Source organism: Giraffa tippelskirchi, chromosome 13, assembly GCF_054371585.1.
Source record: "Giraffa tippelskirchi isolate mGirTip1 chromosome 13, T2T-mGirTip1v1.2.pri, whole genome shotgun sequence".
Lineage (NCBI taxonomy): Eukaryota > Metazoa > Chordata > Mammalia > Artiodactyla > Giraffidae > Giraffa > Giraffa tippelskirchi.
In genome coordinates this window covers 107858025-107871333 of record NC_137287.1, presented here as the reverse complement: position 1 = coordinate 107871333, position 13309 = coordinate 107858025, and the positions used below count along the sequence as shown (strand labels likewise).

At 37.1% G+C, this 13309-nt stretch overlaps 1 protein-coding gene across 7 annotated transcripts in view; it reads left to right on the top strand.

Moving 5' to 3' along the window:
* The window catches only part of RBL1 (RB transcriptional corepressor like 1), an 85852-nt gene that overhangs the window by 8134 nt on the left and 64409 nt on the right, over positions 1-13309 (top strand). For 3 of the 7 annotated variants that reach the window (XM_081560161.1, XM_081560162.1, XM_081560160.1), the window contains exons 3-11: positions 2909-3109; positions 3356-3420; positions 3522-3650; positions 3762-3922; positions 5833-5882; positions 6484-6670; positions 7765-7931; positions 12766-12878; positions 13064-13167. In XM_081560161.1, coding sequence (XP_081416287.1) covers positions 2909-3109; positions 3356-3420; positions 3522-3650; positions 3762-3922; positions 5833-5882; positions 6484-6670; positions 7765-7931; positions 12766-12878; positions 13064-13167 — 1177 coding nt within the window. Of the gene's footprint in view, positions 1-2908; positions 3110-3355; positions 3421-3521; positions 3651-3761; positions 3923-5255; positions 5356-5832; positions 5883-6483; positions 6671-7764; positions 7932-12765; positions 12879-13063; positions 13168-13309 lie in introns of those variants that run through there. The other 4 variants (XR_014073908.1, XM_081560164.1, XM_081560165.1 and 1 more) reach the window with 3 other exon arrangements.

Here is a 13309-nt window from a genome sequence, read left to right as displayed (position 1 = left end):
ACAGAACCCATCTAATAGGTACACAGCTTGCATGGCCAGCAATGCTGTCCCTGGATGTTGGCAGTGTTTTTGTCCCTAGGAGCTGCTATTGAGCTCCTTAAGAATTTACCGCTTCCTCATTTCTGCGCCATCACCTCTAGATTCAAAAATCAAGCAGATATGTCTGATTAAGGACCTAAGGTTTTATGCCTTCACCCTAAGTTCCAATCCAGCTGACCGTTCCAGTAGAAAATCCTCAGATAAAGGAAAGGATAGAATTTCACATGCAGAGCATCCCCATCTCCAACAAAGTCCTCTATAAGAGACTATAATTTTGTCAGCCAAAAAAATTTTAGTAATCTAGCTTTTTTTCTTTTTCTGCTGCTCTTGATAAGAATCTTTTAAAAAGACTCAAATTATTAGATTTCAGTCAGCATGTCTGGAGTTTGAACTTCTACAGACAACTAGCTGATGATTTCTTCTACCACCTTTAAAAAAAAAAAAATTACATGCATTATTCTGTTATATCACTAGACACTTAAATGAACTTTAATACTACAAAATTTCCAGTCCAAGACCATACTAACATGGGAACATAAAAAAATCCACTTATAATTGGATAAGCCAGAAATGTAGAGCCATAGTCCATTAAGTGATTTTTCTGGATGTGTACTACCTTCTTCAGCAATCAATGCAAAGAAATAGAGGAAAACAATAGAATGAGAAAGACTAGAGATCTTTTCAAGAAAATTAGAGATACCAAAGGAACGTTTCATGCAAAGATGGGCTCAATAAAGGACAGAAATGGTAGGGACCTAACAGAAGCAGAAGATATTAAGAAGAGGTGGCAAGAATACACAGAAGAATTATGCAAAAAAGTTCTTCACAACCTAGGCAATCACGATGGTGTGATCACTCACCTAGAACCAGACATCTGGGAATGTGAAGTCAAATGGGCCTTAGGAAGCATCACTACGAACAAAGCTAGTGGAGGTGATGGAGTTCCAGTTGAGCTATTTCAAATCCTAAAAGCTGACGCTATGAAAGTGCTGCATTCAATATGCCAGCAAATCTGGAAAACTCAGCAGTGGCCACAGGACTGTAAAAGGTCAGTTTTCATTCCAATCCCAAAGAAAGGCAATGCCAAAGAATGCTCAAACTACTGCACAATTGCACTCATCTCACACACTAGTAAAGGAATGGTCAAAATTCTCCAAGCCAGGCTTCAGCAATACGTGAACCGTGAACTTCCAGATGTTCAAGCTGGTTTTAGAAAAGGCAGAGGAACCAGAGATCAAATTGTCAACATCCGCTGGATCATTGAAAAAGCAAGAGAGTTCCAGAAAAACATCTATTTCTGCTTTATTGACTCTGACAAAGCCTTTGAGTGTGTGTATCACAATAAACTGTGGAAAATTCTGAAAGAGATGGGAATCCCAGACCACCTGACCTATCTCTTGAGAAACCTGTATGCAGGTCAGGAAGCAGCAGTTAGAACTGGACATGGAACAACAGACTGGTTCCAAATAGGAAAAGGAGTACGTCAAGGCTGTATATTGTCACCCTGCTTATTTGACTTATATGCAGAGTACATCATGAGAAACGCTGGGCTGGAGGAAGCACAAGGTGGAATCAAGATTGCCAGGAGAAATATCAATAACCTCAGATATGCAGATGACACCACCCTTATGGCAGAAAGTGAAGAAGAACTAAAGAGCCTCTTGATGAAAGTGAAAGTGGAAAGTGAAAAAGTTGGCTTAAAGCTCAATGTTCAGAAGACTAAGATCATGGCATCTGGTCCCATCACTTCATGGGAAATAGATGGGGAAACAGTGGAAACAGTGTCAGACTTTATTTTTCTGGGCTCCAAAATCACTGCAGATGGTGACTGTAGCCATGAAATTAAAAGACACTTGCTCCTTGGAAGGAAAATTACGACCAACCTAGATAGCATATTGAAAAGCAGAGACATTACTCTGCCAACAAAGGTCCGTCTAGTCAAGGCTATGGATTTTCCAGTGGTCATGTATGAATGTGAGAGTTGGACTATAAAGAAAGCTGAGAGCTGAAGAATTGATGCTTTTGAACTGTGGTGTTGGAGAAGACTCTTGAGAGTCCCTTGGACAGCAAGGAGATCCAACCAGTCCATCCTAAAGGAGACCAATCCTGGGTGTTCATTGGAAGGACTGATGTTGAAGCTGAAACTCCAATACTTTGGCCACCTGAAGCGAAGAGCTGACTCATTGGAAAATACCCTGATGCTGGGAAAGATTGAGGGCAGGAGGAGAAGGGGACGACACAGATGAGATGGCTGGATGGCATCACTGACTGGATGGACATGGGTTTGGGTGGACTTAAGGAGTTGGTGATGGACAGGGACGCCTGGCGTGCTGCAGTTCATGGGGTGGCAAAGAGTCGGACACGACTGAACAACTGAACTAAACTGAACTACCTTCTTAGGTATATATTGATATTTGATGGTAGAACCACACGTTGTAACATAAACACTTGAATTTTATTCCTGCCCTATAACAGTCTGGTGCTTTGTGATCAACTTTCAGAATCTAATACTGAGACAATCTGTCTTTCCTCAGACTAGTTTTGTGAACTCATCAGTCTGTTGACTAACATTTACTTTGTAATTTATATGCAGAGTATTGTGTAGGTGCTACAGGGTATAAAGAAGTAGATAGATACTACCTCCATAGTCAAAGATATTTTATGTATTGAGTGTTAATTCAGAGTTTACATTCTCACAGTGATTCTGGGAACCAAAGTAATTTCATAGCACTTGAAGTGGGGTTTTTTGTCCTTTTTTTAAAAAATAAATTCAGGGATTTTAATAAAGATTCTTAGGTATAAGTAGAGTGTTTCCTTTTCCTACCATTATATGGATTCATTTTAAATTTGCTTTTTTCTGTTTGTTTAGTTTAATACAGTTTTTTAGTAAAATGAAGAAATGGATGGACATGTCAAACCTGCCACAAGAGTTTCGTGAACGTATAGAAAGACTAGAAAGAAATTTTGAGGTGTCTACTGTAATTTTCAAAAAATTTGAGCCAATTTTTTTAGATATATTTCAAAATCCATGTGAAGAGCCACCAAAGTTACCACGAAGCAGGAAGCAGAGGTGAGACACTTTATCCTCATATAATTGACATAGAAATTATGATACAAACTTATTAAGGGCATTTGCATTTTAAAAGTCAACTTTTTAACCCCATTTAATAAACCACAGTTGTCTGTCCTTTGTGAATGGGATTTTTTGTGTAATATGACTTTACTACTTGCTGTATTTGCTGTTTCAATTTAAGTGACAAATGTGGAATGATATTTAGTAAGTTAGATAAAAAGTACGTTTCCCCCTCTTTTTTAGGAGGATTCCTTGCAGTGTTAAAGAGCTCTTTAATTTCTGCTGGACACTGTTTGTTTATACTAAGGGTAAGGTGACACTTTCAGTTGTTTTATATTTCTCTTGTGGGAACTCAGTGCTATTTGACATGGAAGGTTCCTGGGTTTTATGTCTCTTTTTTCTTGTAAAGGTAATTTTCGTATGATTGGAGATGATTTAGTAAACTCTTATCATTTACTTCTGTGCTGCTTGGATCTGATTTTTGCTAACGCCATTATGTGCCCAAATAGACGAGAGTTGCTAAATCCGTCATTTAAAGGTGAGACCTTATTTATTTTTGAAAACTGATAATCAATTTTTAGAAAAAGAGTTTTAAAAGTCGATCATATTCTTTTTTCCATCCATTGTTTCTTACACCCTGTCAAACTAGGTTTACCATCTAATTTCCAAACTGCTGACTTTCGGGCTTCTGAAGAACCTCCCTGCATCATTCCTGTACTGTGTGAGCTGCATGACGGACTTCTGGTAGAAGCCAAAGGAATAAAGGAGCATTACTTTAAGCCATATATTTCAAAACTCTTTGATAGGAAGGTACTGTACTTTTATTTAAATGATTCAGCTCCTGTGGGTCAGCAGTAGCAGCCTCCAGGAGAAAACCAGTATTTTAAGCAAGTTCTTAACATTACAGTACTCGGGCTCAAGTTCCCAGGTTTCAGTCTCTGCTGTGATGCAGTCCTGGCCTGTGATTTTCTGTGATGTGCAAAACTGAGCTGTAGAAGAATGTGACCATCTGTATGTCCTGTTAACTAAATGCACAGCCAGAGGCATCTGTAGGAGGTTCTGATAGAGAATTAATGAAGGACAAACATCAGAGTAAGCCTAAGGAAAAGCAGGAGGTCAGAGTAAGCTAGTTTATTGCCACAGTTTGAATACTGTTTACACAATTTGCTGTTTACTGAAAGTAGGGTGATATATAAACAGCTGTAGCTTTAATTCCATGAGTAGAGCAGAGAGTCCCTTATAGTTTTATAGTTACTTGTGGGCTACCTACATGCCTTCTAGATTTTTTTTTCAATAATTTACCTTGCTGTTTCTATATTCATGAACTGACTTTTTCTTTTGGGCCTCCGTTTATTTCCCCAACATTGAGCCATTTAATCCAGGTAGAACTTGAATTTTCTCTTTGGTTAAAAAAAAAAAAGAAAGGAATATGGATTAGGTCATCACTAACTGGGTTCTTCTCTTACGTATACTTTTGTATCTAGTCTTATCTTTCAATAAACAAATATTTATGTGTATATACACAATATATATATTTCTGTGTGTGTGTGTGTGTGTGTGTACTCAAAATGTCTCATTGTAAAACTTTAATCTCCAGCAAAGTAAACTTTAAAGGAACTGAAGGGTTTTGTCTTTTGTGCTCTGTAGAAGCAGTGCACTAGTGGCTCCTAGGTATGGTGGCCATATATCTTGCTTTGCCTGGGTTATCTGGGTTTTGGCTGTTGGTTTGGCATAATTACTAGAATGTCTCCTTGTTTTCACTCCAGAAGTATCCTGGTTTGAACAGTGGTTCTCTTGCCCATGGGCCACAGACAGTTTATTTGGCCTATTTAGGATGTTTTACATTTTTATTTTGTTCAATTTTTAGCTTCACATTTTTAGTCTTCACATGAAGACCTTTCATGTGAAAATTTTTAAAAAATCAGAATTGGCAATATTGGTAACTACATAGGTAACGATTGTCAAGCTAAATAATGGCTACCTCTTAGGACAAGGAAGTGTGCTTTCTGCCCTCTTCATTTATGTATGTTGAACCCTGACCCCTGAAAGCATTTGGGTTTACAATCCCTGATGTTTGATAATCTAAGTATAGTGTGGATACACAGACAATATTAATAACAGTGTAATTTTCCTTTCTCACCAGTTGTTGTTGTTAGTTACTCAGTCGTGTCCGACTCTTTGTGACCTCACGTAGCCTGCCAGGCTCCTCTGTCCATGAGGATTCTCCAGACAAGAATACTGGAGTGGGTTGCCATTTCCTTCTTCTCACCAGTAACAGTAGCTATATTCCTTTCAAATCTTTTGCTTGTCTGACACATACCATCATTCAATAACTGTTATTTTCCATTCTTTATAGACAGTCTTTAAAATTGGACAGCTTTCATCAGAATCACTTGGGGAATTTGTTAAAACTGCTGCCTTAGTTCAGGCTTTGAGGTCTGTCAAGTCTGCCTTTTTAACAAGTTCCTCTACATGATTGTTCTGTCACTAAAATTTGGAAACCACCGCTATGGATAGGCTAACTTCAAAGTATTCTGAAATCTTGATATTAAATGTTTTTTAATATTTTATTTGCATACTAAATAGGAGTTACTGGTCTGAAAAAAATATTTAATAATTCTGTTTTGTGTTTGTGTGTGTTAATTTAGATAAATGTAATGTTCTTGTGTGTACGTTAATATGCTTACTTACATAATGTCACAATGACTTTTTCTTCCCAGATTTTAAAGGGCGAATGCCTTCTGGACCTTTCCAGTTTTGCTGATAATAGGTAATTATCTAGCACTAAAAGTATCATGCATATCATAAACTGTCAGTAATGATTTGTTGCAGTTGGTTAAGTGATATGTTGTATCAGGTTAACAGCTCCAAATTCAAATTCAGGTTTCTTCTGCATTGGTGGCATTCAGTGAGTGTTATCGCTAAGCCTTGTAGTCTTAAATTTGTTTTCAGAAACCATTGGCACTTAAAATATCTGCTCTCCTGAGAAACTCATAAACAGACCCAGTGACTTCTGTATTTGAGTTTACATTCTTTCACTAATCAAATATTGGCAAACTCAGAATGTGCTTATATTCCAAGGCCACACACAATTGTTTCCTCAATGATCAAGCCTTAATTAGGTTCAGCTAGTTTTCAGATTAAGTACAGATTCTTTTCAGTCACCTTGCAAAGTAATTTATTGCCATATACGTGAACGTAAAGAATGTCCATGATCAGATAGAAACCTCAGATATTGTTAGATGGGCAGAGTTAATAAAGCCTAGAAAGTCATGAGCTTTTCCATGCCATGGAGTCAAAATCTATCTTCAAGATAAATCCATTGTGTAACTTAGTTGTATCCTAGGAGCTTAAAAGAATTCTCTTTTCAGCAAAGCAGTGAACAAGGAGTATGAAGAATATGTTTTAACTGTTGGTGACTTTGATGAGAGGATCTTTTTGGGAGCAGATGCAGAAGAGGAAATTGGAACCCCTCGGAAGTTCACTGGTGACGGCCCATTAGGGAAACTGACAGCACATGCTAATGTGGAGTGTAACCTTCAACATCACTTTGAGAAAGTAATATAACCTAGCCTGGCCTCAGTCTTGAATGATCTTTTTCTGTATGTATGTGTTTCTACTATCAGCAGAAAAGTGAAGAAAGTGAAAGATGCTCAGTCGTGTCTGACTCTTTGCAAACCTATGGACTACACAGGCCACGGAATTCTCTAGGCCAGAATACTGGAGTGGGTAGCCTTTCCCTTCTCCAGGGGATCTTCCCAACCCAGAGGTCGCACCTAGGTCTCCTGCATTGCAGGTTGATTCTTTACAGCTGAGCCACAAGGGAAGCCCAACAGCAGAAGCATCTTTCAAGTTAAATCTTGAATTTCTTCTACTAATTCATTTTTCCCATGAAAACTTTAAAGAATACTTTTCAAAACTATAGCATATAGTATTTTTACCTCATTTCTTGCTATTTTTCATACTTGGATATTTTCCCAGAATGCCTGGATTTTCAGTAGACTATGTGTCTTTGGATGTGAAGACATACTTTTTTCCTGTTTTTTTCTTTGTAACACTTTAGCTGCTGTTTTCTTGCTTTAAAATATGCTTTCCTACCATGAGAAACCATGTGCTTTTCTCAAACATCAGCCATATTACTCTGGATTTGATTGTTAATAGCCAAGGCTTAATTCTCTGTTTATGTGTTGCTGCTGCTGCTACTGCTAAGTCGCTTCAGTCATGTGCGACTCTGTGCGACCCCATAGACGGCAGCCCACCAGGCTTCCCCGTCCCTGGGATTCTCCAGGCAGTTTATGTGTTAGGTGGGTTGAAGTATAAGGTCTGCTAGAAAATTCATAGAAACCTAAGTTTTAGTCCCAGCATTTCCATTACCTTTGTCAGCTGTTTCCTCACATGTAAAATGAAAATGTGCATGTTATATTTCAAATTAATGTTATGAAGATAAAATGAGATTGTAGATAGAAAGCACTGTGAAAAAGTGTTATTCAGAGATAGGATGTTATTAGCATAATATTGCTAAAAATGTGGTAGGTAACCAGAAAAGGGGGGAAAAGTAACCTACTAAACATGAATAGAGTGGATGGTATCTGTACTAAATTAAACATGTAATTTAGTAACTTTTAATGTTACGTATTTTTCTTTTTTGTCAGAAAACATCATTTGTGCCTTCTACCCCACTGACAGGACGGCGATATTTAAGAGAAAAAGAAGCAGTCATTACTCCTGTTGCTTCAGCCACCCAAAGTGTGAGCCGGTTACAGAGTATTGTAGCTGGATTGAAAAATGCACCAAGTGAACAACTTATAAATATTTTTGAGTGAGTACAATACTATTTTTTTCCAAGTTTTCCAATCTAATTTTAAATTAGATTCTATATTTCATTCTGTTTTTAGTACTTCTGAATTCTGAAAATAATGGATATACGTCTGGCAAGTTTTACTATACCATTTCAATCACAAAGTATATTGCTCTAAAATCAGGTAGAAGTACTATTAAAAATTATATATAAATCTTATTTCATATTATTATAGACTTTGAAGATTAAACGTATCTTAATGGTTATGTAGCTCTAACATTCCACTCTGGTAACACCCCTAATTTATGCATTACTGTTGTTGTTTTCTTTTTTAAATGGGTTCAATCTAAATGTCCAGCAAATGGAAGACTGGTTACATATTGATGGTACAGCCATGAAATGGAATTTTATGCAGTTGTTGGAAAAAAAGAGACATATTTCGTAGTAAGATGATGAAATGAGGCCAGACCAGAGAAACTTATTTCCTAATACCTAATGAAATAACAGAATAATAAAAATCAGCAAACTGTGAGGAGCAACCAAATGAAGAGAAGGATATGATTTCATGCTATAATTTTTCAGAGTGATGGTCAAGAAAGGAAATGGATGCTCCTAGTATGCTCCACCCCCAAGAAGCATTAGTGAGGGAAAAGGGTTTGTTAACAGGATCTTGAAAATGATTATTAATACTCTAGATATGGAGGGAAACAAATGGAGTGAGTAGGCAGATGGGCAAAAAGTCCTATTAATAGAAACCTCCCCAAGTGAAAGTTGAAAGTCCCTTTATACCACTAAGATAGCAGCAGAAATATGAAAAATCCTTAGGGCCTTCCATTTTCTGAGGTTCCTACCTGATTTGTGGCGAGATCCTCATAAAACGGGAAGGTATCCCTGACTTAGGTATAGTGAACCCTGGAATGGGGATAATTAACTAAATCTCAGAAGAGAAAGTAAAGCCGTGGTCCTCTAACAAAAGCTGAACATAGCACCATCAGTGTTGTACTCCCAGTCCCCAAACCTCAGTCTACAGAAAAGTGGACAGAACATTCATCCCCAGCTTCAACCACAGCTCAGAAGATAAACAGATGGCAGGGAAAGTAGGAAGACTCATAGCATCTGATCTACCCTCATAGTATTTGAATAAATAAATCTGGACTGAGCTGTCCATTTAGCATGAACAAGTTAAAAAGAAATGGCAAAGCAACTATGCAAACTTTTTAAAATCAATATACTTATTTATTTATATATTTGGCTGTGTTGGGACTTAGTTGCAGTGTGTAGGATCTTTGTTGAGGCATTACAGTACCTGACTCTCTAGTTGTGGTGTGTGGGCATAGTTGCTCCATGGCATGTGGGATCTTAGTTCTCTGATTAGGGAATCAAACACCGCAAGACAGATTCGATTCTAAATACTGGACCACCAGGGAAGTCCCTGTGCAAACATTTTAAAGCATGAGAGAAGGAAGGAAGGAAGAAAATGTGGAATGCAAAAGACAACCTGGAAATAAATAAATGGAAAGACATTCCATGTCTATGGATTGTAAGATTTAATATTGTTAAAATGTACACATTACCCAAAGCAATCTACAGAATCAGTACAATCCCTATCAAAACCCAATGACATTTCTTATAGAAATAGAAAAAAAAAATCTAACATTCATAAGGAATTTTGAAGGACTTCTAAAAAATAATCTTGAGAAAAAAGCTGGAGGGCTCACACATCTTAATTTCAAAAACACATTATAAAGCTATAATAATGAAATCAGTATGGTATTGTTATAAAGACAGACATGTAGACTAGACATGGAATAGACTGGCATCCCAAAATGCAGCTTCATGTATATCATCAACTGATCTTTGACAAGGGTGCTAAGACCACACTGTAGGGAAAACTGGATATCCACATGCAGAAGAATGAAAAAAGACTCATTTACCATATACAGAAGTTACTTTTGATACCTATTATAGGTGGAATCATGTAGCATTTGTTTTTGGCTGGATTCACTTAGTATAACATCTTCAAGGTTCATCCATGTTGTAGTATATAACAGGATTTTAAGGCTGGATAATATTCCATTATTTCTATATATAAATGGAATATTATCCATTATATATTATTTGCATAAATAATGGAATATTTTGTATGTATATATATGTGTGTATATATATATATATATATATATATATATATATACACACACACACACACACACCAGTTTATCTATTCCTTCATCAGTGGACCTGTAGGTTGTTTTCACATCTTGGCTATTGTGAGTAATGCTGCAGTACACTTGGGTCTCTTTGAGATATCTCCATGCAAAAAAATGAAGATGGGATTTTGTCTTATGCTTTATACAGAAGTTAACTCAAAATGGATTAAAAACCTGAACATGAGACCTGAAACTATACAGCTAGAAGAAAAAATTGGTGAAAAGCTTTGCAACATTGAAATAGGCAGTTATTTCTTAGATATGACATCAAGAGTATAGGTAACAAGCAAAAATAGACAAATGGGACTACATCATACTTAAATATTTCTGTACAGCATTGGAAATAATAGGATGAAAGGCAGCATACTGGAATGCTTGCTTGCTTCTACATGCTGAATCATGTCTGACTCTTTGTGACACCAAAGACTATAGCCTGCTAGGCTCCTATGTCCATAGGATCATCTCAGCAAGAATAATGGAGTGGGTTGCCATTTCTTTTTCCAGGGGATCTTCCCAACTCAGGGATCCAACTCTTGTCTCCTGTGGCTCCTGCGTTGACAGGCTGATTCTTTACAACTGAGCCACCTGGGAAGCCTTACTCAATTAAAAAATGAAAGTGTTAGTTGCCTAGTCGTGTCTGACTCTTTGCAATCCTATGGGCTGTAGCCCCCCAAGGCTCCTCTGTCTGTGAAATTCTCCAGGCAAGAATACCAGAGTGGGTTGCCATTTTCTTCTCTAGGGAATCTGACCCAGGGATCAAACCTGGGTGTCCCACTTTGAGGACAGATTCTTTACCATCTGAGCCACCAGGGAAGCCCTATACTAAAATAGGAGAAAATAATTGCAAACTGTATATCAGATAAGAAGTTAATAGCCAGAGTATATAAAGAACTCCTACAACTCAAAAAAAAAAAAGCAAAAAACACTTCATTTTAAAAGAGGGCGAAAGACTTGACATTTCTCCAAAGAAGACATACAAATGGCCAAAAAGCATATGAAGAAAATTCTCATTGTCGTTAATCATCAGATAAATGCAAATGAAAACCACAGTGAGATATCACCTCATACCCATTAGAAAGACCACTATCAAAAAAAACCAAAATAACAAGTGTTGATGAATATTAGAACTGGTGTTCTGTTGGTGGGATTGTAAATGGTGTAGCTGGTATGGAAAATAATATGGAGATTTCGCAAATAATTAAAAATAGAATTTTTATGACCTAGCAATCCCACTTTAGGGTATATTTTCCAAAGAGTTGAAAACAGGATCTCAAAGAGATATTTGCACACCCAAGTTCATTGCAGCATTACCTACGAGAGTTCTAGAGATCTACTGTACACTAATGTGTACATAGCTAACAAAATGTACAGTTAAAAATTAAGAGGATGAGTTTATTATTTGTTTTACCACATAATGAAATAAAAAAGACAGCCTAGTTTGAAGAAAATATAACTCAAGAAGTACAGCTTTGCATTAGAAGAACTCAATAAGAACAAAGTGTTTTTGCCATGTATGCTACCTGCCTTTCTACACATGATGCTGGTCCATTTGAATATGGGATTGGGAATTCTGAACCCTGTGCTTGTTATTTGGCTTTGGGCAAGTCACATTCTTTCTCATAGACTTGGATTTGTCATTTCTGAATTAAGACCTGTATTCTGTGGTTGAATGACAGGAAGGTAACAGAGTTAATAATATAATAATATAAAAGTAACAGGGTTAATTAATTCTGGCCGGGTATCTTCCTTTTTGATGCTACATTTTTTTTTTACTTGTTATTCTTTTGGTTTTGGTAAGAGTTACGTGCAATTTATTTTTACACCACAATATATACATAAACACTGCCCATCATCTAGTTTTTTAAATCAGGGTTATTGAAGTATAGCTCAGTTGGTAAAGAATCCACCTGCAATGCAGGAGACCCCGGTTCGATTCCTGAGTTGGGAAGATCCGCTAGAGAAGGGATAGACTACCCACCCAGTATTGTTGGGCTTCCCTTGTGGCTCAGCTGGTAAAGAATCCGCCTGCAGTGCAGGAGACCTGGGTTTGATCCCTGGGTTGGGAAGTTCCCCTAGAGAAGGGAAAGGCTACCCACTCCTGTATTCTGGCCTGGAGAATTCTATGGACTATACAGTCCACAGGGTCTCAAAGAGTTGGACATGACTGAGTGACTTTCACTTCACTCACTTGAAGTATAATTTATATATGAGAGTCATCCTTTTTACTGTACAGTTGTGTGAGATTTGACAGATGCATACAGTTGTATCATCACCATGATGATTAATACATAGAACAGTCCCCCCAAATTTATGCCTCTTTATATTCAATCCCTACACCATCCCCAGCCTCTGGAAACCACTGATATGTTTTCTGTCCTTACAGTTTTGCCTTTCTAGAATTTCATATAAATAGAAGCATAATATAGAGGACATAGACTCCACTAATGTTGAAATTCTAAAACAGTATGCCAAATGATTACATTTAAAGGCTGTGGACTAGTTTGAAATATCCTATGTTTACATATCGAGGTTTACAACTTAAAATAGGACTTTGGTCACTTAAAACTAGACTAATTCTTGAAAGAAGACATGTTGGTAGTGTGTTTTTTTTTCCCTGGTCATTAGGTTCCTTTTGTGTTTTATAGGTCTTGTACGCGTAATCCTATGGAAAATATTATGAAAATAGTGAAAGGAATAGGAGAGACTTTCTGCCAACACTATACTCAATCAACAGATGAACAGCCAGGATCTCACATAGGTAAGGAGACAAAACTGAAATTGATACAGCATTGAAAGTAGACTGTCCCAAGAAAAATAGAAATCCAAGTTTTTCCTTCCCTGCAGTTTTTAATATATCAGATTTAAGTTTATGTAAATTTTGTTCTTTAGTTACTAACAGCTACATTTCATGTTAGCACGTTTTCTTTTTATTTCCCCTCATAGACTTTGCTGTAAACAGACTAAAGCTTGCAGAAATTTTGTATTATAAAATATTAGAGACTGTAATGGTGCAAGAAACACGAAGACTTCATGGAATGGACATGTCAGTAAGTAAATTCACTCTACCAGCCGCTGGCAAGTTCCATAAATCCTAATCCTGGAAGCGGTGTGTTGAGAGGCTCTGTAGTTCATTGTAGGTGGTTCATGATCAGCAGTTAATGGCACACTTAGCCATAATGACATATTAAT